The sequence below is a fragment of the Hypanus sabinus genome, chromosome 7, assembly GCF_030144855.1.
Source record: "Hypanus sabinus isolate sHypSab1 chromosome 7, sHypSab1.hap1, whole genome shotgun sequence".
Taxonomy (NCBI): domain Eukaryota; kingdom Metazoa; phylum Chordata; class Chondrichthyes; order Myliobatiformes; family Dasyatidae; genus Hypanus; species Hypanus sabinus.
Genome location: NC_082712.1, coordinates 91,169,264 through 91,197,192, shown reverse-complemented (window position 1 = coordinate 91,197,192; position 27,929 = coordinate 91,169,264). Strand labels below are relative to the sequence as shown.

General features: G+C 53.1%; 1 protein-coding gene across 1 annotated transcript in view; it reads right to left on the bottom strand.

Moving 5' to 3' along the window:
• Positions 1-27,929, bottom strand: part of LOC132396983 (active breakpoint cluster region-related protein-like) — a 137,952-nt gene that overhangs the window by 79,980 nt on the left and 30,043 nt on the right. The window contains 1 exon segment of the mRNA XM_059975156.1: positions 2,974-3,159. Within this exon segment, the coding sequence (XP_059831139.1) occupies positions 2,974-3,159 (186 nt within the window).

Below are 27,929 nucleotides of genomic sequence, written 5' to 3'. Positions count from 1 at the left end.
GATGCTTTACTGAGGCAGAGTTCCTGTGAGCCGCGTCCACACCTCCCTGCAGTTCCTTGCGGTCACGGGCAGAGCCCCTGTGAAAGAGCCACCATGCATCGAGATAGGACGCTGTTTGTGGTTCGGCGATACAGATCGGGGTCGACAGGGCAATGTCAAACATCTTGAGCCTTCTGAGGAAGTAGAGGCGTTGGCGGGTTGTCTTGGACCGGGACAGCTCGGAACCCTCTCGGCCAAAGCCCCATTGCCGCAGGCAGCGTGTCCTCGTGTGCGAGACCAGCTCCCTGGGTGTTGTCATGACAACGTATCGCTAATCTCGCTCCCCATCCTGTCACCGGCCTTTGAGAGGGGGACGGGTCAGGTCTGGGTGGGGCTGCATTTAAAATTCATGGGTTAAGGGTGAGAAGTAGAAAGCGGAAGGGGAACCTCCTTCAGTCAGAGAGTGTGGGACGGGCTTCCAGTGCGAGTGCTGGATGCGGATTCAATTTGCAAGCTAAAATGAAGTTTCGATGATACGTGGGTGGCAGGGGTACAGAGGGCTATAGTCCGGGTGCAGATCAATGGGAGTAAGCAGTTTACATGGTGTGTCATGGGCTAGATGGGCCGAAGGTCTTGCTTCTTGGCTGTATTGTTCTACGACCTTAAGAGAGGGGAGAGGAGGAAGCAGTGGAGAAGAGGGGTGGGAAGGGCTGCCTAGGGGGTGGGGGGGATTTGTGGTACATGTTAGCGAACAGAGGGGAAATGAGAATGCTAGAGCTGTCTCAAAAGCTATTTGCTAGCCTGCAGGCAAACCACAGACATGCTGCAAGCCGGACACCGGATCCCGCCGGCTTCACCCGTGTGGGCCAGAAGAGCTCACGAACACAGCTGCCAGCACTTACCGCTCGCCCCTAACTGCCCCTGAGGAATGTGAGGGGTGGGGAGGGGGTAGGAAGGGTGAGCTGTGTCCATGAGGTGCGGCTGTCCTTCTGGTGAAGGTTCTGTCGGGGAGAGATTCCCGGTATCTGGACTCGGTGACGATGAAGCAACAGCGGGATACTTCAGCAGAGGGCGCGGGGGGTGGGAGCGAGAGAGGGCCAGAGAGGGAGAAACCTTGTGGTCAGCATCTACTGTCTGAGCTGTGCCCTCTTCTCGATGCCAAAATCAGTCAGGAGGTCTGAAAACCCACATCTCAGCTCAAGTTTCAAAATAGCTTCTGCCATCAGGTTCCTGAAACCACTTGCAAAACCATAATTCCACCACGGAGTCTATTTCCCTCAATGTGTGCTAATGTCGTTAAGTTTATTTTTGTCTCACCCTGTACTATATGTTATGAATAGTTCATGTTTGTCACAACCAGGGGCCGTGTTTTGGTCAGTTATTTCTGTGTCAGTTACTCTGTGGTTTGTATTTGCTCAGTATCAACCCATGGGTCTGTGATGTCCTCGGATTGTTTCGCATTTATGTCTAATGGTTTGTCTTTGGACGAGCTCTGGGTCTTCACTGTGTGTTGCAGGTGTCTCATTTGTGATCGTGGGGATTGTTAACCTCTCTGTGTATTTATCACTTGTATTCAATTTGGGATAATTTAATTAGCACAGTAATCTCAATTCCTACATGAGCAAGGAGTGAGTGAGTGTGTGTGTTGACAAACCCTCTGTTAGATCATTGAGGACCCAAGTCTGCTGAAATTCACACCGAGTTGTTTATCATCAGCATTTCAGTTCGCCAAGATTCAGCATTGTTTGCCAGAGTTCATTTTCCAAGCTAATGTTTGTAAAAATCTTTAGTTTATTTGAATTGCCAAAGTATTCTTGCTTCCTGCACTTGAGTTTTCTAGTGATCTTCATAATGTTAATTCTTTTGTTTAATTTGAGTTGTTATACAATTGTAGATTAAGCCTGTAATGACGACTGTTTACCCCCCTCCGCTGATGTTACCTGACCTGCAGAGTTCCTCCTGCATTTTGTGTTACTCAAGGTTCCCACCACCTGCAGAATCTCTTCTGAATTTGTTTATATTTGTTTTTTTTCATGTATTTCATCAATAATTAATGTTAATTTTTTCTTGCATTTTGTGGATTTGATGTTTTTCTTTGAACGGGTTCCATGATATTTCTTTGTTTTGTGACTGTCTGTGGCAAGACAGATCTCACGGTTGTATACTGCACACACAATGTGATACTAAATGTACTTTGCATCTTTGAATTAATTAACCTTAATAATTAATGTTAATTTGATGTAAATTATGTCTGCAATACTTTGTGCTGCTGCTGATTTGTACTCTGGGTATGTACGCCCAGGACTCAAATTTTGAATTTAGAAAATAGAAGAGCACAGCATAGGAACAGGCCGTTCGACCCACAAATGTTGTGCCAAACCATCGACAAAGTAAATAAAAAAAACCCAAAACTAATCCCTCCTACCTATACAATATCCCTGTCCCTCCATCTTCCTCACATCCATGTGCCTGTCCAAACATCTCTTAAAAGCCTCTGATGTATTTGCCTCTACCAGCATTCCAGGCATCCACCACTCTGAGTAAAAAAAACATACCCCTTACATCCCCTTTGAACCTACCCCCTCTCACCTTCAATGCATCCCCTCTGGTATCAGACATTTCAACCCAGGGAAACAGATCCTCCTTGTCTACTCCATCTGTGCCTCTCATAATCTTGTAAACCTCTATCAGATCTCTGCCACTCCAAAGTGAATACTGAAAATTTCATTTTCTCATGACAGCACGTCCTCTAAACCAGGCAGTATGCCGGTAAACCTCTTCATTCTTCATCTTCAATCCTCAATGTCCTTCCTATAGTGTGGCAACCAGAACTGTATGCAGCGTCCCAACCAGAGTTCTGTGAAGTCGCAACATAACCCCTTGACTTTTGAACCCAATGCCTTGATTAATAAAAGTAAGCACACCTCCGATGACATTGATGTCACTCTGTGCCGGGTGGAAGAGAGTCACCTCCTTCATGCTGACATAACTCACCAGCAGCTGAAAGATGTCGCCCACAGGCTGGGGAGAGTCTCCACTCTCCAGCCTGTCCTGCAGCTTGCCGCAGAAGTCCACGTGGAGCTCATACAGCTCGGGCACCTTGAAGAAGATGGTCTGTATCTCCTGGCTGGTGAGGACGGGCTGTGAGGTGTAGGCTGCTGCCTTCAGAGGACGCATGGGCTGAGGAGAGAGGGAGAGAGAGCGTGAGGCAGAGGGGAGGGCCCATTAGACCACGTCCGGAATACATAGGAGCAGAATCAGGCCATTCAGCCCATCAGATCTGAACCATTTGATCAGGGCTGGTTTATTATCCCTTTCAACCCATTCTCCTGCCTCTCCCCGTAACCTTCAATGTCCTTCCTAATCAAGGACCTACCAAACTTTCATTAAATATACCCAATGACACGGCCTCCACAGCCATCTGCGGCAATGAATTCCACAGATTCACCACCCTCTGGCTAAAGGAATTCCACCACCTTTGATCTTGGACTCTCCCTCTCGATCCAGTGACATTCACATTCACTCCCTCGTCCTGTTAAAAGGTTAGCATGGAGTGGCTCTTGTTATTAGGGAGAAAATAGAGTAAATCAGGTTTCACTGGAGAATGGCAGGTAACACTCATTGTGTTAACAGAGACCATGGAGACAGTTTTAACAGACCTCTGCGTCTGACCCTTGGAGTGTATAATGGGCCGGTGTAGTGGGAGCTTTCTGTGTCTGACTGTGGCTGTGTTTGGTGGGACAGTGTAGAGGGAGCTTCACTCTGTGTCTGACCCTGGGAGTGTGTGAAGGGACAGTGTGGAAGGAGCTCCACTCTGTGTCTGACCCGGGAGTGTGTGATGGGACAGTGTAGAGGGAGCTTCACTCTGTGTCTGACCCCGGGAGTGTGGGATGTGACAGTGTAGAGGGAGCTTCACTCTGTGTCTGACCCTGGGAGTGTGTGATGGGACAGTGTGGAGGGAGCTTCACTCTGTGTCGGACCCTGGCAGTGTGTGATGGGACGGTGTGGAGGGAGCTTCACTCTGTGTCTGACTCTGGGAGTGTGTGATTGGACAGTGTAGAGGGAGCTTCACTCTGTGTCTGACCCCGGGAGTATGTGATGGGACAGGGTGGAGGGAGCTTCACTCTGTGTCTGACCCTGGGAGTGTGTGATGGGACAGTGTAGAGGGAGCTTCACTCTGTGTCTGACCCCGGGAGTGTGTGATGGGACAGTGTGGAGGGAGCTTCACTCTGTGTCTGACACCGGGAGTGTGTGATGGGACGGTGTAGAGGGAGCTTCACTCTGTGTCTGACCCTGGGAGTGTGTGATGGGACGGTGTGGAGGGGGTTTCACACTGTGTCTGACCCTGGGAGTGTGTGATGGGACAGTGTGGAGGGAGCTTCACTCTGTGTCTGACCCTGGGAGTGTGTGATGGGACGGTGTGGAGGGAGCTCCACTCTGTGTCTGACCCTGGGAGTGCGTGATGGGACGGTGTGGAGGGAGCTTCACTCTGTGTCTGACCCTGGGAGTGCGTGATGGGACGGTGTGGAGGGAGCTTCACTCTGTGTCTGACCCTGGGAGTGTGTGATGGGACAGTGTAGAGGGAGCTTCACTCTGTGTCTGACCCCGGGAGTGCGTGATGGGATGGTGTGGAGGGAGCTTCAGACTGTGTCTGACCCTGGGAGTGTGTGATGGGACATGGTAGAGGGAGCTTCACTGTGTCTGACCCCGGGAGTGTGTGATGGGACAGTGTAGAGGGAGCTTCACTCTGTGTCTGACCCTGGGAGTGTGTGATGGGACGGTGTGGAGGGAGGGTCACTCTGTGTCTGACCCCGGGAGTGTGTGATGGGACAGTGTAGAGGGAGCTTCACTCTCTGTCTGACCCCGGGAGTGTGTGATGGGACAGTGTAGTGGGAGCTTCACTTTGTGTCTGACCCCGGGAGTGTGTGATGGGACGGTGTGGAGGGAGCTTCACTCTGTGTCTGACCCTGGGAGTGTGTGATGGGACGGTGTAGAGGGAGTTTCACTCTGTGTCTGACCCTGGGAGTGTGTGATGGGACAGTGTAGAGGGAGTTTCACTCTGTGTCTGACCCTGGGAGTGTGTGATGGGACAGTGTAGAGGGAGCTTCACTCTGTGTCTGACCCTGGGAGTGTGTGATGGGACAGTGTAGAAGGAACCTCACTCTCTGTTTGATCCTGAGAGTGTGTGATGCAGAAGTGTAGAGGAAGTCTCACTTTATAAACATGAAGTACACTGCAGATGTTGTGGTCAAAACACGTAGAAACAAGCTGGTGGAACCCTCCCACTCCCTTCCTCCATCCCACTTTCACTCTCCCTCCTCCTCCAGCCGCCTATCACCTCTCTCATGATTCTGCCTTCTTCTAATACCCATAGTGCTTTCCCATTAGATTCCTGCTTCCCCTCTGATCTTTCTAATTGTTTTTTCACCCTCCCCCACCAGCCTTCACCTCCCCACCCTCCTTCTTTATAGGGCCCCTGCCCCCTCCCTCTTCAGTCCTGACGAGGGGTCTCGACCCGAAACACTGACTGCTCGTTTCCATGGATGCTGCCCGACCTGCTGAGTTCCTCCAGCTTGAGGGAGTTTTGCTCTATGTCTGACTGTAGTGGAATAGTGCAGAGGGAGGTTCACTCAGTGTCTGTGTGTGATAGGACAGCGTAGAGGGAGTTTCGCTCTATGTCTGACTGTAGTGGGACAGTGTAGAGGGAGGTTCACTCAGTGTCTGTGTGTGATAGGACAGCGTAGAGGGAGTTTCGCTCTATGTCTGACTGAAGTGGGATAGTGCAGAGGGAGGTTCACTCAGTGTCTGTGTGTGATAGGACAGCGTAGAGGGAGTTTCGCTCTATGTCTGACTGAAGTGGGATAGTGCAGAGGGAGGTTCACTCAGTGTCTGTGTGTGATAGGACAGCGTAGAGGGAGTTTCGCTCTATGTCTGACTGTAGTGGGACAGTGCAGAGGGAGGTTCACTCAGTGTCTGTGTGTGATAGGACAGGGTGGAGGGAGTTTCGCTCTATGTCTGACTGTAGTGGGAGAGTGCAGAGGGAGGTTCACTCAGTGTCTGTGTGTGATAGGACAGGGTAGAGGGAGTTTCGCTCTAGGTCTGACTGTAGTGGGACAGTGCAGAGGGAGGTTCACTCAGTGTCTGTGTGTGATAGGACAGGGTAGAGGGAGTTTCGCTCTATGTCTGACTGTAGTGGGACAGTGCAGAGGGAGGTTCACTCAGTGTCTGTGTGATAGGACAGGGTGGAGGGAGTTTTGCTCTATGTCTGACTGTAGTGGGACAGTGCAGAGGGAGGTTCACAGTGTCTGTGTGTGATAGGACAGGGTGGAGGGAGTTTCGCTCTATGTCTGACTGTAGTGGGACAGTGCAGAGGGAGGTTCACTCAGTGTCTGTGTGTGATAGGACAGGGTAGAGGGAGTTTCGCTCTCTGTCTGACTGTAGTGGGACAGTGCAGAGGGAGGTTCACTCAGTGTCTGTGTGTGATAGGACAGGGTGGAGGGAGTTTCGCTCTATGTCTGACTGTAATGGGACAGTGCAGAGGGAGGTTCACTCAGTGTCTGTGTGTGATAGGACAGGGTGGAGGGAGTTTCGCTCTAGGTCTGACTGTAGTGGGACAGTGCAGAGGGAGGTTCACTCAGTGTCTGTGTGTGATAGGACAGGGTAGAGGGAGTTTCGCTCTATGTCTGACTGTAGTGGGACAGTGCAGAGGGAGGTTCACTCAGTGTCTGTGTGTGATAGGACAGCGTAGAGGGAGTTTCGCTCTAGGTCTGACTGTAGTGGGACAGTGCAGAGGGAGGTTCACAGTGTCTGTGTGTGATAGGACAGGGTGGAGGGAGTTTTGCTCTATGTCTGACTGTAGTGGGACAGTGCAGAGGGAGGTTCACTCAGTGTCTGTGTGTGATAGGACAGGGTAGAGGGAGTTTTGCTCTATGTCTGACTGTAGTGGGACAGTGCAGAGGGAGGTTCACTCAGTGTCTGTGTGTGATAGGACAGGGTGGAGGGAGTTTTGCTCTATGTCTGACTGTAGTGGGACAGTGCAGAGGGAGGTTCACTCAGTGTCTGTGTGTGATAGGACAGGGTAGAGGGAGTTTCGCTCTATGTCTGACTGTAGTGGGATAGTGCAGAGGGAGGTTCACTCAGTGTCTGTGTGTGATAGGACAGGGTAGAGGGAGTTTTGCTCTATGTCTGACTGTAGTGGGACAGTGCAGAGGGAGGTTCACTCAGTGTCTGTGTGTGATAGGACAGGGTAGAGGGAGTTTCGCTCTATGTCTGACTGTAGTGGGACAGTGCAGAGGGAGGTTCACTCAGTGTCTGTGTGTGATAGGACAGCGTAGAGGGAGTTTCGCTCTAGGTCTGACTGTAGTGGGACAGTGCAGAGGGAGGTTCACTCAGTGTCTGTGTGTGATAGGACAGGGTGGAGGGAGTTTCGCTCTATGTCTGACTGTAGTGGGACAGTGCAGAGGGAGGTTCACTCAGTGTCTGTGTGTGATAGGACAGGGTAGAGGGAGTTTCGCTCTAGGTCTGACTGTAGTGGGACAGTGTAGAGGGAGCTTCACTCTGTGTCTGACCCCGGGAGTGTGGGATGTGACAGTGTAGAGGGAGCTTCATTCTGTGTCTGACCCTGGGAGTGTGTGATGGGACAGTGTGGAGGGAGCTTCACTCTGTGTCGGACCCTGGCAGTGTGTGATGGGACGGTGTGGAGGGAGCTTCACTCTGTGTCTGACCCCGGGAGTGTGTGATGGGACAGGGTGGAGGGAGCTTCACTCTGTGTCTGACACTGGGATTGTGTGATGGGACAGTGTAGAGGGAGCTTCACTCTGTGTCTGACTCTGGGAGTGTGTGATTGGACAGTGTAGAGGGAGCTTCACTCTGTGTCTGACCCCGGGAGTGTGTGATGGGACAGGGTGGAGGGAGCTTCACTCTGTGTCTGACCCTGGGAGTGTGTGATGGGACAGTGTAGAGGGAGCTTCACTCTGTGTCTGACCCCGGGAGTGTGTGATGGGACAGTGTGGAGGGAGCTTCACTCTGTGTCTGACACCGGGAGTGTGTGATGGGACGGTGTAGAGGGAGCTTCACTCTGTGTCTGACCCTGGGAGTGTGTGATGGGACGGTGTGGAGGGGGTTTCACACTGTGTCTGACCCTGGGAGTGTGTGATGGGACAGTGTGGAGGGAGCTTCACTCTGTGTCTGACCCTGGGAGTGTGTGATGGGACGGTGTGGAGGGAGCTCCACTCTGTGTCTGACCCTGGGAGTGCGTGATGGGACGGTGTGGAGGGAGCTTCACTCTGTGTCTGACCCTGGGAGTGCGTGATGCGACGGTGTGGAGGGAGCTTCATTCTGTGTCTGACCCTGGGAGTGTGTGATGGGACAGTGTAGAGGGAGCTTCACTCTGTGTCTGACCCCGGGAGTGCGTGATGGGATGGTGTGGAGGGAGCTTCAGACTGTGTCTGACCCCGGGAGTGTGTGATGGGACATGGTAGAGGGAGCTTCACTGTGTCTGACCCCGGGAGTGTGTGATGGGACAGTGTAGAGGGAGCTTCACTCTCTGTCTGACCCCGGGAGTGTGTGATGGGACAGTGTAGTGGGAGCTTCACTTTGTGTCTGACCCCGGGAGTGTGTGATGGGACGGTGTGGAGGGAGCTTCACTCTGTGTCTGATCCTGGGAGTGTGTGATGGGACAGTGTAGAGGGAGTTTCACTCTGTGTCTGACCCTGGGAGTGTGTGATGGGACAGTGTAGAGGGAGTTTCACTCTGTGTCTGACCCTGGGAGTGTGTGATGGGACAGTGTAGAGGGAGCTTCACTCTGTGTCTGACCCTGGGAGTGTGTGATGGGACAGTGTAGAAGGAACCTCACTCTCTGTTTGATCCTGAGAGTGTGTGATGCAGAAGTGTAGAGGAAGTCTCACTTTATAAACATGAAGTACACTGCAGATGTTGTGGTCAAAACACGTAGAAACAAGCTGGTGGAACCCTCCCACTCCCTTCCTCCATCCCACTTTCACTCTCCCTCCTCCTCCAGCCGCCTATCACCTCTCTCATGATTCTGCCTTCTTCTAATACCCATAGTGCTTTCCCATTAGATTCCTGCTTCCCCTCTGATCTTTCTAATTGTTTTTTCACCCTCCCCCACCAGCCTTCACCTCCCCACCCTCCTTCTTTATAGGGCCCCTGCCCCCTCCCTCTTCAGTCCTGACGAGGGGTCTCGACCCGAAACACTGACTGCTCGTTTCCATGGATGCTGCCCGACCTGCTGAGTTCCTCCAGCTTGAGGGAGTTTTGCTCTATGTCTGACTGTAGTGGAATAGTGCAGAGGGAGGTTCACTCAGTGTCTGTGTGTGATAGGACAGCGTAGAGGGAGTTTCGCTCTATGTCTGACTGTAGTGGGACAGTGTAGAGGGAGGTTCACTCAGTGTCTGTGTGTGATAGGACAGCGTAGAGGGAGTTTCGCTCTATGTCTGACTGAAGTGGGATAGTGCAGAGGGAGGTTCACTCAGTGTCTGTGTGTGATAGGACAGCGTAGAGGGAGTTTCGCTCTATGTCTGACTGAAGTGGGATAGTGCAGAGGGAGGTTCACTCAGTGTCTGTGTGTGATAGGACAGCGTAGAGGGAGTTTCGCTCTAGGTCTGACTGTAGTGGGACAGTGCAGAGGGAGGTTCACAGTGTCTGTGTGTGATAGGACAGGGTGGAGGGAGTTTCGCTCTATGTCTGACTGTAGTGGGACAGTGCAGAGGGAGGTTCACTCAGTGTCTGTGTGATAGGACAGGGTGGAGGGAGTTTTGCTCTATGTCTGACTGTAGTGGGACAGTGCAGAGGGAGGTTCACAGTGTCTGTGTGTGATAGGACAGGGTGGAGGGAGTTTCGCTCTATGTCTGACTGTAGTGGGACAGTGCAGAGGGAGGTTCACTCAGTGTCTGTGTGTGATAGGACAGGGTAGAGGGAGTTTCGCTCTCTGTCTGACTGTAGTGGGACAGTGCAGAGGGAGGTTCACTCAGTGTCTGTGTGTGATAGGACAGGGTGGAGGGAGTTTCGCTCTATGTCTGACTGTAATGGGACAGTGTAGAGGGAGGTTCACTCAGTGTCTGTGTGTGATAGGACAGGGTGGAGGGAGTTTCGCTCTAGGTCTGACTGTAGTGGGACAGTGCAGAGGGAGGTTCACTCAGTGTCTGTGTGTGATAGGACAGGGTAGAGGGAGTTTCGCTCTATGTCTGACTGTAGTGGGACAGTGCAGAGGGAGGTTCACTCAGTGTCTGTGTGTGATAGGACAGCGTAGAGGGAGTTTCGCTCTAGGTCTGACTGTAGTGGGACAGTGCAGAGGGAGGTTCACAGTGTCTGTGTGTGATAGGACAGGGTGGAGGGAGTTTTGCTCTATGTCTGACTGTAGTGGGACAGTGCAGAGGGAGGTTCACTCAGTGTCTGTGTGTGATAGGACAGGGTAGAGGGAGTTTTGCTCTATGTCTGACTGTAGTGGGACAGTGCAGAGGGAGGTTCACTCAGTGTCTGTGTGTGATAGGACAGGGTGGAGGGAGTTTTGCTCTATGTCTGACTGTAGTGGGACAGTGCAGAGGGAGGTTCACTCAGTGTCTGTGTGTGATAGGACAGGGTAGAGGGAGTTTCGCTCTATGTCTGACTGTAGTGGGATAGTGCAGAGGGAGGTTCACTCAGTGTCTGTGTGTGATAGGACAGGGTGAAGGGAGTTTCGCTCTATGTCTGACTGTAGTGGGATAGTGCAGAGGGAGGTTCACTCAGTGTCTGTGTGTGATAGGACAGGGTGGAGGGAGTTTTGCTCTATGTCTGACTGTAGTGGGACAGTGCAGAGGGAGGTTCACTCAGTGTCTGTGTGTGATAGGACAGGGTAGAGGGAGTTTCGCTCTATGTCTGACTGTAGTGGGATAGTGCAGAGGGAGGTTCACTCAGTGTCTGTGTGTGATAGGACAGGGTAGAGGGAGTTTTGCTCTATGTCTGACTGTAGTGGGACAGTGCAGAGGGAGGTTCACTCAGTGTCTGTGTGTGATAGGACAGGGTGGAGGGAGTTTTGCTCTATGTCTGACTGTAGTGGGACAGTGCAGAGGGAGGTTCACTCAGTGTCTGTGTGTGATAGGACAGGGTAGAGGGAGTTTCGCTCTATGTCTGACTGTAGTGGGACAGTGCAGAGGGAGGTTCACTCAGTGTCTGTGTGTGATAGGACAGCGTAGAGGGAGTTTCGCTCTAGGTCTGACTGTAGTGGGACAGTGCAGAGGGAGGTTCACTCAGTGTCTGTGTGTGATAGGACAGGGTGGAGGGAGTTTCGCTCTATGTCTGACTGTAGTGGGACAGTGCAGAGGGAGGTTCACTCAGTGTCTGTGTGTGATAGGACAGGGTAGAGGGAGTTTCGCTCTAGGTCTGACTGTAGTGGGACAGTGTAGAGGGAGCTTCACTCTGTGTCTGACCCCGGGAGTGTGGGATGTGACAGTGTAGAGGGAGCTTCATTCTGTGTCTGACCCTGGGAGTGTGTGATGGGACAGTGTGGAGGGAGCTTCACTCTGTGTCGGACCCTGGCAGTGTGTGATGGGACGGTGTGGAGGGAGCTTCACTCTGTGTCTGACTCTGGGAGTGTGTGATTGGACAGTGTAGAGGGAGCTTCACTCTGTGTCTGACCCCGGGAGTGTGTGATGGGACAGGGTGGAGGGAGCTTCACTCTGTGTCTGACACTGGGATTGTGTGATGGGACAGTGTAGAGGGAGCTTCACTCTGTGTCTGACTCTGGGAGTGTGTGATTGGACAGTGTAGAGGGAGCTTCACTCTGTGTCTGACCCCGGGAGTGTGTGATGGGACAGGGTGGAGGGAGCTTCACTCTGTGTCTGACCCTGGGAGTGTGTGATGGGACAGTGTAGAGGGAGCTTCACTCTGTGTCTGACCCCGGGAGTGTGTGATGGGACAGTGTGGAGGGAGCTTCACTCTGTGTCTGACACCGGGAGTGTGTGATGGGACGGTGTAGAGGGAGCTTCACTCTGTGTCTGACCCTGGGAGTGTGTGATGGGACGGTGTGGAGGGGGTTTCACACTGTGTCTGACCCTGGGAGTGTGTGATGGGACAGTGTGGAGGGAGCTTCACTCTGTGTCTGACCCTGGGAGTGTGTGATGGGACGGTGTGGAGGGAGCTCCACTCTGTGTCTGACCCTGGGAGTGCGTGATGGGACGGTGTGGAGGGAGCTTCACTCTGTGTCTGACCCTGGGAGTGCGTGATGCGACGGTGTGGAGGGAGCTTCATTCTGTGTCTGACCCTGGGAGTGTGTGATGGGACAGTGTAGAGGGAGCTTCACTCTGTGTCTGACCCCGGGAGTGCGTGATGGGATGGTGTGGAGGGAGCTTCAGACTGTGTCTGACCCCGGGAGTGTGTGATGGGACATGGTAGAGGGAGCTTCACTGTGTCTGACCCCGGGAGTGTGTGATGGGACAGTGTAGAGGGAGCTTCACTCTCTGTCTGACCCCGGGAGTGTGTGATGGGACAGTGTAGTGGGAGCTTCACTTTGTGTCTGACCCCGGGAGTGTGTGATGGGACGGTGTGGAGGGAGCTTCACTCTGTGTCTGATCCTGGGAGTGTGTGATGGGACAGTGTAGAGGGAGTTTCACTCTGTGTCTGACCCTGGGAGTGTGTGATGGGACAGTGTAGAGGGAGTTTCACTCTGTGTCTGACCCTGGGAGTGTGTGATGGGACAGTGTAGAGGGAGCTTCACTCTGTGTCTGACCCTGGGAGTGTGTGATGGGACAGTGTAGAAGGAACCTCACTCTCTGTTTGATCCTGAGAGTGTGTGATGCAGAAGTGTAGAGGAAGTCTCACTTTATAAACATGAAGTACACTGCAGATGTTGTGGTCAAAACACGTAGAAACAAGCTGGTGGAACCCTCCCACTCCCTTCCTCCATCCCACTTTCACTCTCCCTCCTCCTCCAGCCGCCTATCACCTCTCTCATGATTCTGCCTTCTTCTAATACCCATAGTGCTTTCCCATTAGATTCCTGCTTCCCCTCTGATCTTTCTAATTGTTTTTTCACCCTCCCCCACCAGCCTTCACCTCCCCACCCTCCTTCTTTATAGGGCCCCTGCCCCCTCCCTCTTCAGTCCTGACGAGGGGTCTCGACCCGAAACACTGACTGCTCGTTTCCATGGATGCTGCCCGACCTGCTGAGTTCCTCCAGCTTGAGGGAGTTTTGCTCTATGTCTGACTGTAGTGGAATAGTGCAGAGGGAGGTTCACTCAGTGTCTGTGTGTGATAGGACAGCGTAGAGGGAGTTTCGCTCTATGTCTGACTGTAGTGGGACAGTGTAGAGGGAGGTTCACTCAGTGTCTGTGTGTGATAGGACAGCGTAGAGGGAGTTTCGCTCTATGTCTGACTGAAGTGGGATAGTGCAGAGGGAGGTTCACTCAGTGTCTGTGTGTGATAGGACAGCGTAGAGGGAGTTTCGCTCTATGTCTGACTGAAGTGGGATAGTGCAGAGGGAGGTTCACTCAGTGTCTGTGTGTGATAGGACAGCGTAGAGGGAGTTTCGCTCTAGGTCTGACTGTAGTGGGACAGTGCAGAGGGAGGTTCACAGTGTCTGTGTGTGATAGGACAGGGTGGAGGGAGTTTCGCTCTATGTCTGACTGTAGTGGGACAGTGCAGAGGGAGGTTCACTCAGTGTCTGTGTGATAGGACAGGGTGGAGGGAGTTTTGCTCTATGTCTGACTGTAGTGGGACAGTGCAGAGGGAGGTTCACAGTGTCTGTGTGTGATAGGACAGGGTGGAGGGAGTTTCGCTCTATGTCTGACTGTAGTGGGACAGTGCAGAGGGAGGTTCACTCAGTGTCTGTGTGTGATAGGACAGGGTAGAGGGAGTTTCGCTCTCTGTCTGACTGTAGTGGGACAGTGCAGAGGGAGGTTCACTCAGTGTCTGTGTGTGATAGGACAGGGTGGAGGGAGTTTTGCTCTATGTCTGACTGTAGTGGGACAGTGCAGAGGGAGGTTCACTCAGTGTCTGTGTGTGATAGGACAGGGTAGAGGGAGTTTCGCTCTATGTCTGACTGTAGTGGGACAGTGCAGAGGGAGGTTCACTCAGTGTCTGTGTGTGATAGGACAGCGTAGAGGGAGTTTCGCTCTAGGTCTGACTGTAGTGGGACAGTGCAGAGGGAGGTTCACTCAGTGTCTGTGTGTGATAGGACAGGGTGGAGGGAGTTTCGCTCTATGTCTGACTGTAGTGGGACAGTGCAGAGGGAGGTTCACTCAGTGTCTGTGTGTGATAGGACAGGGTAGAGGGAGTTTCGCTCTAGGTCTGACTGTAGTGGGACAGTGTAGAGGGAGCTTCACTCTGTGTCTGACCCCGGGAGTGTGGGATGTGACAGTGTAGAGGGAGCTTCATTCTGTGTCTGACCCTGGGAGTGTGTGATGGGACAGTGTGGAGGGAGCTTCACTCTGTGTCGGACCCTGGCAGTGTGTGATGGGACGGTGTGGAGGGAGCTTCACTCTGTGTCTGACTCTGGGAGTGTGTGATTGGACAGTGTAGAGGGAGCTTCACTCTGTGTCTGACCCCGGGAGTGTGTGATGGGACAGGGTGGAGGGAGCTTCACTCTGTGTCTGACACTGGGATTGTGTGATGGGACAGTGTAGAGGGAGCTTCACTCTGTGTCTGACTCTGGGAGTGTGTGATTGGACAGTGTAGAGGGAGCTTCACTCTGTGTCTGACCCCGGGAGTGTGTGATGGGACAGGGTGGAGGGAGCTTCACTCTGTGTCTGACCCTGGGAGTGTGTGATGGGACAGTGTAGAGGGAGCTTCACTCTGTGTCTGACCCCGGGAGTGTGTGATGGGACAGTGTGGAGGGAGCTTCACTCTGTGTCTGACACCGGGAGTGTGTGATGGGACGGTGTAGAGGGAGCTTCACTCTGTGTCTGACCCTGGGAGTGTGTGATGGGACGGTGTGGAGGGGGTTTCACACTGTGTCTGACCCTGGGAGTGTGTGATGGGACAGTGTGGAGGGAGCTTCACTCTGTGTCTGACCCTGGGAGTGTGTGATGGGACGGTGTGGAGGGAGCTCCACTCTGTGTCTGACCCTGGGAGTGCGTGATGGGACGGTGTGGAGGGAGCTTCACTCTGTGTCTGACCCTGGGAGTGCGTGATGCGACGGTGTGGAGGGAGCTTCATTCTGTGTCTGACCCTGGGAGTGTGTGATGGGACAGTGTAGAGGGAGCTTCACTCTGTGTCTGACCCCGGGAGTGCGTGATGGGATGGTGTGGAGGGAGCTTCAGACTGTGTCTGACCCCGGGAGTGTGTGATGGGACATGGTAGAGGGAGCTTCACTGTGTCTGACCCCGGGAGTGTGTGATGGGACAGTGTAGAGGGAGCTTCACTCTCTGTCTGACCCCGGGAGTGTGTGATGGGACAGTGTAGTGGGAGCTTCACTTTGTGTCTGACCCCGGGAGTGTGTGATGGGACGGTGTGGAGGGAGCTTCACTCTGTGTCTGATCCTGGGAGTGTGTGATGGGACAGTGTAGAGGGAGTTTCACTCTGTGTCTGACCCTGGGAGTGTGTGATGGGACAGTGTAGAAGGAACCTCACTCTCTGTTTGATCCTGAGAGTGTGTGATGCAGAAGTGTAGAGGAAGTCTCACTTTATAAACATGAAGTACACTGCAGATGTTGTGGTCAAAACACGTAGAAACAAGCTGGTGGAACCCTCCCACTCCCTTCCTCCATCCCACTTTCACTCTCCCTCCTCCTCCAGCCGCCTATCACCTCTCTCATGATTCTGCCTTCTTCTAATACCCATAGTGCTTTCCCATTAGATTCCTGCTTCCCCTCTGATCTTTCTAATTGTTTTTTCACCCTCCCCCACCAGCCTTCACCTCCCCACCCTCCTTCTTTATAGGGCCCCTGCCCCCTCCCTCTTCAGTCCTGACGAGGGGTCTCGACCCGAAACACTGACTGCTCGTTTCCATGGATGCTGCCCGACCTGCTGAGTTCCTCCAGCTTGAGGGAGTTTTGCTCTATGTCTGACTGTAGTGGAATAGTGCAGAGGGAGGTTCACTCAGTGTCTGTGTGTGATAGGACAGCGTAGAGGGAGTTTCGCTCTATGTCTGACTGTAGTGGGACAGTGTAGAGGGAGGTTCACTCAGTGTCTGTGTGTGATAGGACAGCGTAGAGGGAGTTTCGCTCTATGTCTGACTGAAGTGGGATAGTGCAGAGGGAGGTTCACTCAGTGTCTGTGTGTGATAGGACAGCGTAGAGGGAGTTTCGCTCTATGTCTGACTGAAGTGGGATAGTGCAGAGGGAGGTTCACTCAGTGTCTGTGTGTGATAGGACAGCGTAGAGGGAGTTTCGCTCTAGGTCTGACTGTAGTGGGACAGTGCAGAGGGAGGTTCACAGTGTCTGTGTGTGATAGGACAGGGTGGAGGGAGTTTCGCTCTATGTCTGACTGTAGTGGGACAGTGCAGAGGGAGGTTCACTCAGTGTCTGTGTGATAGGACAGGGTGGAGGGAGTTTTGCTCTATGTCTGACTGTAGTGGGACAGTGCAGAGGGAGGTTCACAGTGTCTGTGTGTGATAGGACAGGGTGGAGGGAGTTTCGCTCTATGTCTGACTGTAGTGGGACAGTGCAGAGGGAGGTTCACTCAGTGTCTGTGTGTGATAGGACAGGGTAGAGGGAGTTTCGCTCTCTGTCTGACTGTAGTGGGACAGTGCAGAGGGAGGTTCACTCAGTGTCTGTGTGTGATAGGACAGGGTGGAGGGAGTTTCGCTCTATGTCTGACTGTAATGGGACAGTGCAGAGGGAGGTTCACTCAGTGTCTGTGTGTGATAGGACAGGGTGGAGGGAGTTTCGCTCTAGGTCTGACTGTAGTGGGACAGTGCAGAGGGAGGTTCACTCAGTGTCTGTGTGTGATAGGACAGGGTAGAGGGAGTTTCGCTCTATGTCTGACTGTAGTGGGACAGTGCAGAGGGAGGTTCACTCAGTGTCTGTGTGTGATAGGACAGCGTAGAGGGAGTTTCGCTCTAGGTCTGACTGTAGTGGGACAGTGCAGAGGGAGGTTCACAGTGTCTGTGTGTGATAGGACAGGGTGGAGGGAGTTTTGCTCTATGTCTGACTGTAGTGGGACAGTGCAGAGGGAGGTTCACTCAGTGTCTGTGTGTGATAGGACAGGGTAGAGGGAGTTTTGCTCTATGTCTGACTGTAGTGGGACAGTGCAGAGGGAGGTTCACTCAGTGTCTGTGTGTGATAGGACAGGGTGGAGGGAGTTTTGCTCTATGTCTGACTGTAGTGGGACAGTGCAGAGGGAGGTTCACTCAGTGTCTGTGTGTGATAGGACAGGGTAGAGGGAGTTTCGCTCTATGTCTGACTGTAGTGGGATAGTGCAGAGGGAGGTTCACTCAGTGTCTGTGTGTGATAGGACAGGGTAGAGGGAGTTTTGCTCTATGTCTGACTGTAGTGGGACAGTGCAGAGGGAGGTTCACTCAGTGTCTGTGTGTGATAGGACAGGGTGGAGGGAGGTTTGCTCTATGTCTGACTGTAGTGGGACAGTGCAGAGGGAGGTTCACTCAGTGTCTGTGTGTGATAGGACAGGGTAGAGGGAGTTTCGCTCTATGTCTGACTGTAGTGGGATAGTGCAGAGGGAGGTTCACTCAGTGTCTGTGTGTGATAGGACAGCGTAGAGGGAGTTTCGCTCTATGTCTGACTGTAGTGGGACAGTGCAGAGGGAGGTTCACTCAGTGTCTGTGTGTGATAGGACAGCGTAGAGGGAGTTTCACTCTATGTCTGACTGTAGTGGGACAGTGCAGAGGGAGGTTCACTCAGTGTCTGTGTGATAGGACAGGGTGGAGGGAGTTTTGCTCTATGTCTGACTGTAGTGGGACAGTGCAGAGGGAGGTTCACAGTGTCTGTGTGTGATAGGACAGGGTGGAGGGAGTTTCGCTCTATGTCTGACTGTAGTGGGACAGTGCAGAGGGAGGTTCACTCAGTGTCTGTGTGTGATAGGACAGGGTAGAGGGAGTTTCGCTCTCTGTCTGACTGTAGTGGGACAGTGCAGAGGGAGGTTCACTCAGTGTCTGTGTGTGATAGGACAGGGTGGAGGGAGTTTCGCTCTATGTCTGACTGTAATGGGACAGTGCAGAGGGAGGTTCACTCAGTGTCTGTGTGTGATAGGACAGGGTGGAGGGAGTTTCGCTCTAGGTCTGACTGTAGTGGGACAGTGCAGAGGGAGGTTCACTCAGTGTCTGTGTGTGATAGGACAGGGTAGAGGGAGTTTCGCTCTATGTCTGACTGTAGTGGGACAGTGCAGAGGGAGGTTCACTCAGTGTCTGTGTGTGATAGGACAGCGTAGAGGGAGTTTCGCTCTAGGTCTGACTGTAGTGGGACAGTGCAGAGGGAGGTTCACAGTGTCTGTGTGTGATAGGACAGGGTGGAGGGAGTTTTGCTCTATGTCTGACTGTAGTGGGACAGTGCAGAGGGAGGTTCACTCAGTGTCTGTGTGTGATAGGACAGGGTAGAGGGAGTTTTGCTCTATGTCTGACTGTAGTGGGACAGTGCAGAGGGAGGTTCACTCAGTGTCTGTGTGTGATAGGACAGGGTGGAGGGAGTTTTGCTCTATGTCTGACTGTAGTGGGACAGTGCAGAGGGAGGTTCACTCAGTGTCTGTGTGTGATAGGACAGGGTAGAGGGAGTTTCGCTCTATGTCTGACTGTAGTGGGATAGTGCAGAGGGAGGTTCACTCAGTGTCTGTGTGTGATAGGACAGGGTAGAGGGAGTTTTGCTCTATGTCTGACTGTAGTGGGACAGTGCAGAGGGAGGTTCACTCAGTGTCTGTGTGTGATAGGACAGGGTGGAGGGAGTTTTGCTCTATGTCTGACTGTAGTGGGACAGTGCAGAGGGAGGTTCACTCAGTGTCTGTGTGTGATAGGACAGGGTAGAGGGAGTTTCGCTCTATGTCTGACTGTAGTGGGATAGTGCAGAGGGAGGTTCACTCAGTGTCTGTGTGTGATAGGACAGCGTAGAGGGAGTTTCGCTCTATGTCTGACTGTAGTGGGACAGTGCAGAGGGAGGTTCACTCAGTGTCTGTGTGTGATAGGACAGCATAGAGGGAGTTTCGCTCTAGGTCTGACTGTAGTGGGATAGTGCAGAGGGAGGTTCATTCAGTGTCTGTGTGTGATAGGACAGGGTGGAGGGAGTTTCGCTCTATGTCTGACTGTAGTGGGATAGTGCAGAGGGAGGTTCACTCAGTGTCTGTGTGTGATAGGACAGGGTGAAGGGAGTTTCGCTCTATGTCTGACTGTAGTGGGATAGTGCAGAGGGAGGTTCACTCAGTGTCTGTGTGTGATAGGACAGGGTGAAGGGAGTTTCGCTCTATGTCTGACTGTAGTGGGACAGTGCAGAGGGAGGTTCATTCAGTGTCTGTGTGTGATAGGACAGGGTGGAGGGAGTTTCGCTCTATGTCTGACTGTAGTGGGATAGTGCAGAGGGAGGTTCACTCAGTGTCTGTGTGTGATAGGACAGGGTGAAGGGAGTTTCGCTCTAGGTCTGACTGTAGTGGGACAGTGCAGAGGGAGGTTCACTCAGTGTCTGTGTGTGATAGGACAGGGTGGAGGGAGTTTCGCTCTAGGTCTGACTGTAGTGGGACAGTGCAGAGGGAGGTTCACTCAGTGTCTGTGTGTGATAGGACAGCGTAGAGGGAGTTTCGCTCTATGTCTGACTGTAGTGGGACAGTGCAGAGGGAGGTTCACTCAGTGTCTGTGTGTGATAGGACAGCGTAGAGGGAGTTTCACTCTATGTCTGACTGTAGTGGGACAGTGCAGAGGGAGGTTCACTCAGTGTCTGTGTGTGATAGGACAGCGTAGAGGGAGTTTTGCTCTATGTCTGACTGTTGTGGGACAGTGCAGAGGGAGGTTCACTCAGTGTGTGTGTGATAGGACAGGGTAGAGGGAGTTTTGCTCTATGTCTGACTGTAGTGGGACAGTGCAGAGGGAGGTTCACTCAGTGTCTGTGTGTGATAGGACAGGGTGGAGGGAGTTTCGCTCTAGGTCTGACTGTAGTGGGACAGTGCAGAGGGAGGTTCACTCAGTGTCTGTGTGTGATAGGACAGGGTGGAGGGAGTTTCGCTCTATGTCTGACTGTAGTGGGACAGTGCAGAGGGAGGTTCACTCAGTGTCTGTGTGTGATAGGACAGGGTAGAGGGAGTTTCGCTCTAGGTCTGACTGTAGTGGGACAGTGTAGAGGGAGCTTCACTCTGTGTCTGACCCCGGGAGTGTGGGATGTGACAGTGTAGAGGGAGCTTCACTCTGTGTCTGACCCTGGGAGTGTGTGATGGGACAGTGTGGAGGGAGCTTCACTCTGTGTCGGACCCTGGCAGTGTGTGATGGGACGGTGTGGAGGGAGCTTCACTCTGTGTCGGACCCTGGCAGTGTGTGATTGGACAGTGTAGAGGGAGCTTCACTCTGTGTCTGACCCCGGGAGTGTGTGATGGGACAGGGTGGAGGGAGCTTCACTGTGTCTGACCCTGGGAGTGTGTGATTGGACAGTGTAGAGGGAGCTTCACTCTGTGTCTGACCCCGGGAGTGTGTGATGGGACAGGGTGGAGGGAGCTTCACTCTGTGTCTGACCCTGGGAGTGTGTGATGGGACAGTGTAGAGGGAGCTTCACTCTGTGTCTGACCCCGGGAGTGTGTGATGGGACAGTGTGGAGGGAGCTTCACTCTGTGTCTGACACCGGGAGTGTGTGATGGGACGGTGTAGAGGGAGCTTCACTCTGTGTCTGACCCTGGGAGTGTGTGATGGGACGGTGTGGAGGGGGTTTCACACTGTGTCTGACCCTGGGAGTGTGTGATGGGACAGTGTGGAGGGAGCTTCATTCTGTGTCTGACCCTGGGAGTGTGTGATGGGACAGTGTAGAGGGAGCTTCACTCTGTGTCTGACCCCGGGAGTGCGTGATGGGATGGTGTGGAGGGAGCTTCAGTCTGTGTCTGATCCCGGGAGTGTGTGATGGGACATGGTAGAGGGAGCTTCACTGTGTCTGACCCCGGGAGTGTGTGATGGGACAGTGTAGAGGGAGCTTCACTCTGTGTCTGACCCTGGGAGTGTGTGATGGGACGGTGTGGAGGGAGGGTCACTCTGTGTCTGACCCCGGGAGTGTGTGATGGGACAGTGTAGAGGGAGCTTCACTCTCTGTCTGACCCCGGGAGTGTGTGATGGGACAGTGTAGTGGGAGCTTCACTTTGTGTCTGACCCCGGGAGTGTGTGATGGGACGGTGTGGAGGGAGCTTCACTCTGTGTCTGACCCTGGGAGTGTGTGATGGGACAGTGTAGAGGGAGTTTCACTCTGTGTCTGACCCTGGGAGTGTGTGATGGGACAGTGTAGAGGGAGTTTCACTCTGTGTCTGACCCTGGGAGTGTGTGATGGGACAGTGTAGAGGGAGCTTCACTCTGTGTCTGACCCTGGGAGTGTGTGATGGGACAGTGTAGAAGGAACCTCACTCTCTGTTTGATCCTGAGAGTGTGTGATGCAGAAGTGTAGAGGAAGTCTCACTTTATAAACATGAAGTACACTGCAGATGTTGTGGTCAAAACACGTAGAAACAAGCTGGTGGAACCCTCCCACTCCCTTCCTCCATCCCACTTTCACTCTCCCTCCTCCTCCAGCCGCCTATCACCTCTCTCATGATTCTGCCTTCTTCTAATACCCATAGTGCTTTCCCATTAGATTCCTGCTTCCCCTCTGATCTTTCTAATTGTTTTTTCACCCTCCCCCACCAGCCTTCACCTCCCCACCCTCCTTCTTTATAGGGCCCCTGCCCCCTCCAGCTTCAGTCCTGACGAGGGGTCTCGACCCGAAACACTGACTGCTCGTTTCCATGGATGCTGCCCGACCTGCTGAGTTCCTCCAGCTTGAGGGAGTTTCGCTCTATGTCTGACTGTAGTGGGACAGTGTAGAGGGAGGTTCACTCAGTGTCTGTGTGTGATAGGACAGCGTAGAGGGAGTTTCGCTCTATGTCTGACTGAAGTGGGATAGTGCAGAGGGAGGTTCACTCAGTGTCTGTGTGTGATAGGACAGCGTAGAGGGAGTTTCGCTCTATATCTGACTGAAGTGGGATAGTGCAGAGGGAGGTTCACTCAGTGTCTGTGTGTGATAGGACAGCGTAGAGGGAGTTTCGCTCTATGTCTGACTGTAGTGGGACAGTGCAGAGGGAGGTTCACTCAGTGTCTGTGTGTGATAGGACAGGGTGGAGGGAGTTTCGCTCTATGTCTGACTGTAGTGGGAGAGTGCAGAGGGAGGTTCACTCAGTGTCTGTGTGTGATAGGACAGGGTAGAGGGAGTTTCGCTCTAGGTCTGACTGTAGTGGGACAGTGCAGAGGGAGGTTCACTCAGTGTCTGTGTGTGATAGGACAGGGTAGAGGGAGTTTCGCTCTATGTCTGACTGTAGTGGGACAGTGCAGAGGGAGGTTCACTCAGTGTCTGTGTGTGATAGGACAGGGTAGAGGGAGTTTCGCTCTAGGTCTGACTGTAGTGGGACAGTGCAGAGGGAGGTTCACTCAGTGTCTGTGTGTGATAGGACAGGGTAGAGGGAGTTTCGCTCTATGTCTGACTGTAGTGGGACAGTGCAGAGGGAGGTTCACTCAGTGTCTGTGTGATAGGACAGGGTGGAGGGAGTTTTGCTCTATGTCTGACTGTAGTGGGACAGTGCAGAGGGAGGTTCACAGTGTCTGTGTGTGATAGGACAGGGTGGAGGGAGTTTCGCTCTATGTCTGACTGTAGTGGGACAGTGCAGAGGGAGGTTCACTCAGTGTCTGTGTGTGATAGGACAGGGAAGAGGGAGTTTCGCTCTCTGTCTGACTGTAGTGGGACAGTGCAGAGGGAGGTTCACTCAGTGTCTGTGTGTGATAGGACAGGGTGGAGGGAGTTTCGCTCTATGACTGACTGTAATGGGACAGTGCAGAGGGAGGTTCACTCAGTGTCTGTGTGTGATAGGACAGGGTGGAGGGAGTTTCGCTCTAGGTCTGACTGTAGTGGGACAGTGCAGAGGGAGGTTCACTCAGTGTCTGTGTGTGATAGGACAGGGTAGAGGGAGTTTCGCTCTATGTCTGACTGTAGTGGGACAGTGCAGAGGGAGGTTCACTCAGTGTCTGTGTGTGATAGGACAGCGTAGAGGGAGTTTCGCTCTAGGTCTGACTGTAGTGGGACAGTGCAGAGGGAGGTTCACAGTGTCTGTGTGTGATAGGACAGGGTGGAGGGAGTTTTGCTCTATGTCTGACTGTAGTGGGACAGTGCAGAGGGAGGTTCACTCAGTGTCTGTGTGTGATAGGACAGCGTAGAGGGAGTTTCGCTCTATGTCTGACTGTAGTGGGACAGTGCAGAGGGAGGTTCACTCAGTGTCTGTGTGTGATAGGACAGGGTGGAGGGAGTTTCGCTCTATGTCTGACTGTAGTGGGAGAGTGCAGAGGGAGGTTCACTCAGTGTCTGTGTGTGATAGGACAGGGTAGAGGGAGTTTCGCTCTAGGTCTGACTGTAGTGGGACAGTGCAGAGGGAGGTTCACTCAGTGTCTGTGTGTGATAGGACAGGGTAGAGGGAGTTTCGCTCTATGTCTGACTGTAGTGGGACAGTGCAGAGGGAGGTTCACTCAGTGTCTGTGTGATAGGACAGGGTGGAGGGAGTTTTGCTCTATGTCTGACTGTAGTGGGACAGTGCAGAGGGAGGTTCACAGTGTCTGTGTGTGATAGGACAGGGTGGAGGGAGTTTCGCTCTATGTCTGACTGTAGTGGGACAGTGCAGAGGGAGGTTCACTCAGTGTCTGTGTGTGATAGGACAGGGTAGAGGGAGTTTCGCTGTCTGACTGTAGTGGGACAGTGCAGAGGGAGGTTCACTCAGTGTCTGTGTGTGATAGGACAGGGTGGAGGGAGTTTCGCTCTATGTCTGACTGTAATGGGACAGTGCAGAGGGAGGTTCACTCAGTGTCTGTGTGTGATAGGACAGGGTGGAGGGAGTTTCGCTCTAGGTCTGACTGTAGTGGGACAGTGCAGAGGGAGGTTCACTCAGTGTCTGTGTGTGATAGGACAGGGTAGAGGGAGTTTCGCTCTATGTCTGACTGTAGTGGGACAGTGCAGAGGGAGGTTCACTCAGTGTCTGTGTGTGATAGGACAGGGTGGAGGGAGTTTCGCTCTATGTCTGACTGTAATGGGACAGTGCAGAGGGAGGTTCACTCAGTGTCTGTGTGTGATAGGACAGGGTGGAGGGAGTTTCGCTCTAGGTCTGACTGTAGTGGGACAGTGCAGAGGGAGGTTCACTCAGCGTCTGTGTGTGATAGGACAGGGTAGAGGGAGTTTCGCTCTATGTCTGACTGTAGTGGGACAGTGCAGAGGGAGGTTCACTCAGTGTCTGTGTGTGATAGGACAGCGTAGAGGGAGTTTCGCTCTAGGTCTGACTGTAGTGGGACAGTGCAGAGGGAGGTTCACAGTGTCTGTGTGTGATAGGACAGGGTGGAGGGAGTTTTGCTCTATGTCTGACTGTAGTGGGACAGTGCAGAGGGAGGTTCACTCAGTGTCTGTGTGATAGGACAGGGTGGAGGGAGTTTTGCTCTATGTCTGACTGTAGTGGGACAGTGCAGAGGGAGGTTCACAGTGTCTGTGTGTGATAGGACAGGGTGGAGGGAGTTTCGCTCTATGTCTGACTGTAGTGGGACAGTGCAGAGGGAGGTTCACTCAGTGTCTGTGTGTGATAGGACAGGGTAGAGGGAGTTTCGCTCTCTGTCTGACTGTAGTGGGACAGTGCAGAGGGAGGTTCACTCAGTGTCTGTGTGTGATAGGACAGGGTGGAGGGAGTTTCGCTCTATGTCTGACTGTAATGGGACAGTGCAGAGGGAGGTTCACTCAGTGTCTGTGTGTGATAGGACAGGGTGGAGGGAGTTTCGCTCTAGGTCTGACTGTAGTGGGACAGTGCAGAGGGAGGTTCACTCAGTGTCTGTGTGTGATAGGACAGGGTAGAGGGAGTTTCGCTCTATGTCTGACTGTAGTGGGACAGTGCAGAGGGAGGTTCACTCAGTGTCTGTGTGTGATAGGACAGCGTAGAGGGAGTTTCGCTCTAGGTCTGACTGTAGTGGGACAGTGCAGAGGGAGGTTCACAGTGTCTGTGTGTGATAGGACAGGGTGGAGGGAGTTTTGCTCTATGTCTGACTGTAGTGGGACAGTGCAGAGGGAGGTTCACTCAGTGTCTGTGTGTGATAGGACAGCGTAGAGGGAGTTTCGCTCTATGTCTGACTGTAGTGGGACAGTGCAGAGGGAGGTTCACTCAGTGTCTGTGTGTGATAGGACAGGGTGGAGGGAGTTTCGCTCTATGTCTGACTGTAGTGGGAGAGTGCAGAGGGAGGTTCACTCAGTGTCTGTGTGTGATAGGACAGGGTAGAGGGAGTTTCGCTCTAGGTCTGACTGTAGTGGGACAGTGCAGAGGGAGGTTCACTCAGTGTCTGTGTGTGATAGGACAGGGTAGAGGGAGTTTCGCTCTATGTCTGACTGTAGTGGGACAGTGCAGAGGGAGGTTCACTCAGTGTCTGTGTGATAGGACAGGGTGGAGGGAGTTTTGCTCTATGTCTGACTGTAGTGGGACAGTGCAGAGGGAGGTTCACAGTGTCTGTGTGTGATAGGACAGGGTGGAGGGAGTTTCGCTCTATGTCTGACTGTAGTGGGACAGTGCAGAGGGAGGTTCACTCACTGTCTGTGTGTGATAGGACAGGGTAGAGGGAGTTTCGCTCTCTGTCTGACTGTAGTGGGACAGTGCAGAGGGAGGTTCACTCAGTGTCTGTGTGTGATAGGACAGGGTGGAGGGAGTTTCGCTCTATGTCTGACTGTAATGGGACAGTGCAGAGGGAGGTTCACTCAGTGTCTGTGTGTGATAGGACAGGGTGGAGGGAGTTTCGCTCTAGGTCTGACTGTAGTGGGACAGTGCAGAGGGAGGTTCACTCAGTGTCTGTGTGAGATAGGACAGGGTAGAGGGAGTTTCGCTCTATGTCTGACTGTAGTGGGACAGTGCAGAGGGAGGTTCACTCAGTGTCTGTGTGTGATAGGACAGGGTAGAGGGAGTTTCGCTCTCTGTCTGACTGTAGTGGGACAGTGCAGAGGGAGGTTCACTCAGTGTCTGTGTGTGATAGGACAGGGTGGAGGGAGTTTCGCTCTATGTCTGACTGTAATGGGACAGTGCAGAGGGAGGTTCACTCAGTGTCTGTGTGTGATAGGACAGGGTGGAGGGAGTTTCGCTCTAGGTCTGACTGTAGTGGGACAGTGCAGAGGGAGGTTCACTCAGTGTCTGTGTGTGATAGGACAGGGTAGAGGGAGTTTCGCTCTATGTCTGACTGTAGTGGGACAGTGCAGAGGGAGGTTCACTCAGTGTCTGTGTGTGATAGGACAGCGTAGAGGGAGTTTCGCTCTAGGTCTGACTGTAGTGGGACAGTGCAGAGGGAGGTTCACAGTGTCTGTGTGTGATAGGACAGGGTGGAGGGAGTTTTGCTCTATGTCTGACTGTAGTGGGACAGTGCAGAGGGAGGTTCACTCAGTGTCTGTGTGTGATAGGACAGCGTAGAGGGAGTTTCGCTCTATGTCTGACTGTAGTGGGACAGTGCAGAGGGAGGTTCACTCAGTGTCTGTGTGTGATAGGACAGGGTGGAGGGAGTTTCGCTCTATGTCTGACTGTAGTGGGAGAGTGCAGAGGGAGGTTCACTCAGTGTCTGTGTGTGATAGGACAGGGTAGAGGGAGTTTCGCTCTAGGTCTGACTGTAGTGGGACAGTGCAGAGGGAGGTTCACTCAGTGTCTGTGTGTGATAGGACAGGGTAGAGGGAGTTTCGCTCTATGTCTGACTGTAGTGGGACAGTGCAGAGGGAGGTTCACTCAGTGTCTGTGTGATAGGACAGGGTGGAGGGAGTTTTGCTCTATGTCTGACTGTAGTGGGACAGTGCAGAGGGAGGTTCACAGTGTCTGTGTGTGATAGGACAGGGTGGAGGGAGTTTCGCTCTATGTCTGACTGTAGTGGGACAGTGCAAAGGGAGGTTCACTCAGTGTCTGTGTGTGATAGGACAGGGTAGAGGGAGTTTCGCTCTCTGTCTGACTGTAGTGGGACAGTGCAGAGGGAGGTTCACTCAGTGTCTGTGTGTGATAGGACAGGGTGGAGGGAGTTTCGCTCTAGGTCTGACTGTAGTGGGACAGTGCAGAGGGAGGTTCACTCAGTGTCTGTGTGTGATTGGACAGGGTAGAGGGAGTTTCGCTCTATGTCTGACTGTAGTGGGACAGTGCAGAGGGAGGTTCACTCAGTGTCTGTGTGTGATAGGACAGCGTAGAGGGAGTTTCGCTCTAGGTCTGACTGTAGTGGGACAGTGCAGAGGGAGGTTCACAGTGTCTGTGTGTGATAGGACAGGGTGGAGGGAGTTTCGCTCTATGTCTGACTGTAGTGGGAGAGTGCAGAGGGAGGTTCACTCAGTGTCTGTGTGTGATAGGACAGGGTAGAGGGAGTTTCGCTCTAGGTCTGACTGTAGTGGGACAGTGCAGAGGGAGGTTCACTCAGTGTCTGTGTGTGATAGGACAGGGTAGAGGGAGTTTCGCTCTATGTCTGACTGTAGTGGGACAGTGCAGAGGGAGGTTCACTCAGTGTCTGTGTGATAGGACAGGGTGGAGGGAGTTTTGCTCTATGTCTGACTGTAGTGGGACAGTGCAGAGGGAGGTTCACAGTGTCTGTGTGTGATAGGACAGGGTGGAGGGAGTTTCGCTCTATGTCTGACTGTAGTGGGACAGTGCAGAGGGAGGTTCACTCAGTGTCTGTGTGTGATAGGACAGGGTAGAGGGAGTTTCGCTCTCTGTCTGACTGTAGTGGGACAGTGCAGAGGGAGGTTCACTCAGTGTCTGTGTGTGATAGGACAGGGTGGAGGGAGTTTCGCTCTATGTCTGACTGTAATGGGACAGTGCAGAGGGAGGTTCACTCAGTGTCTGTG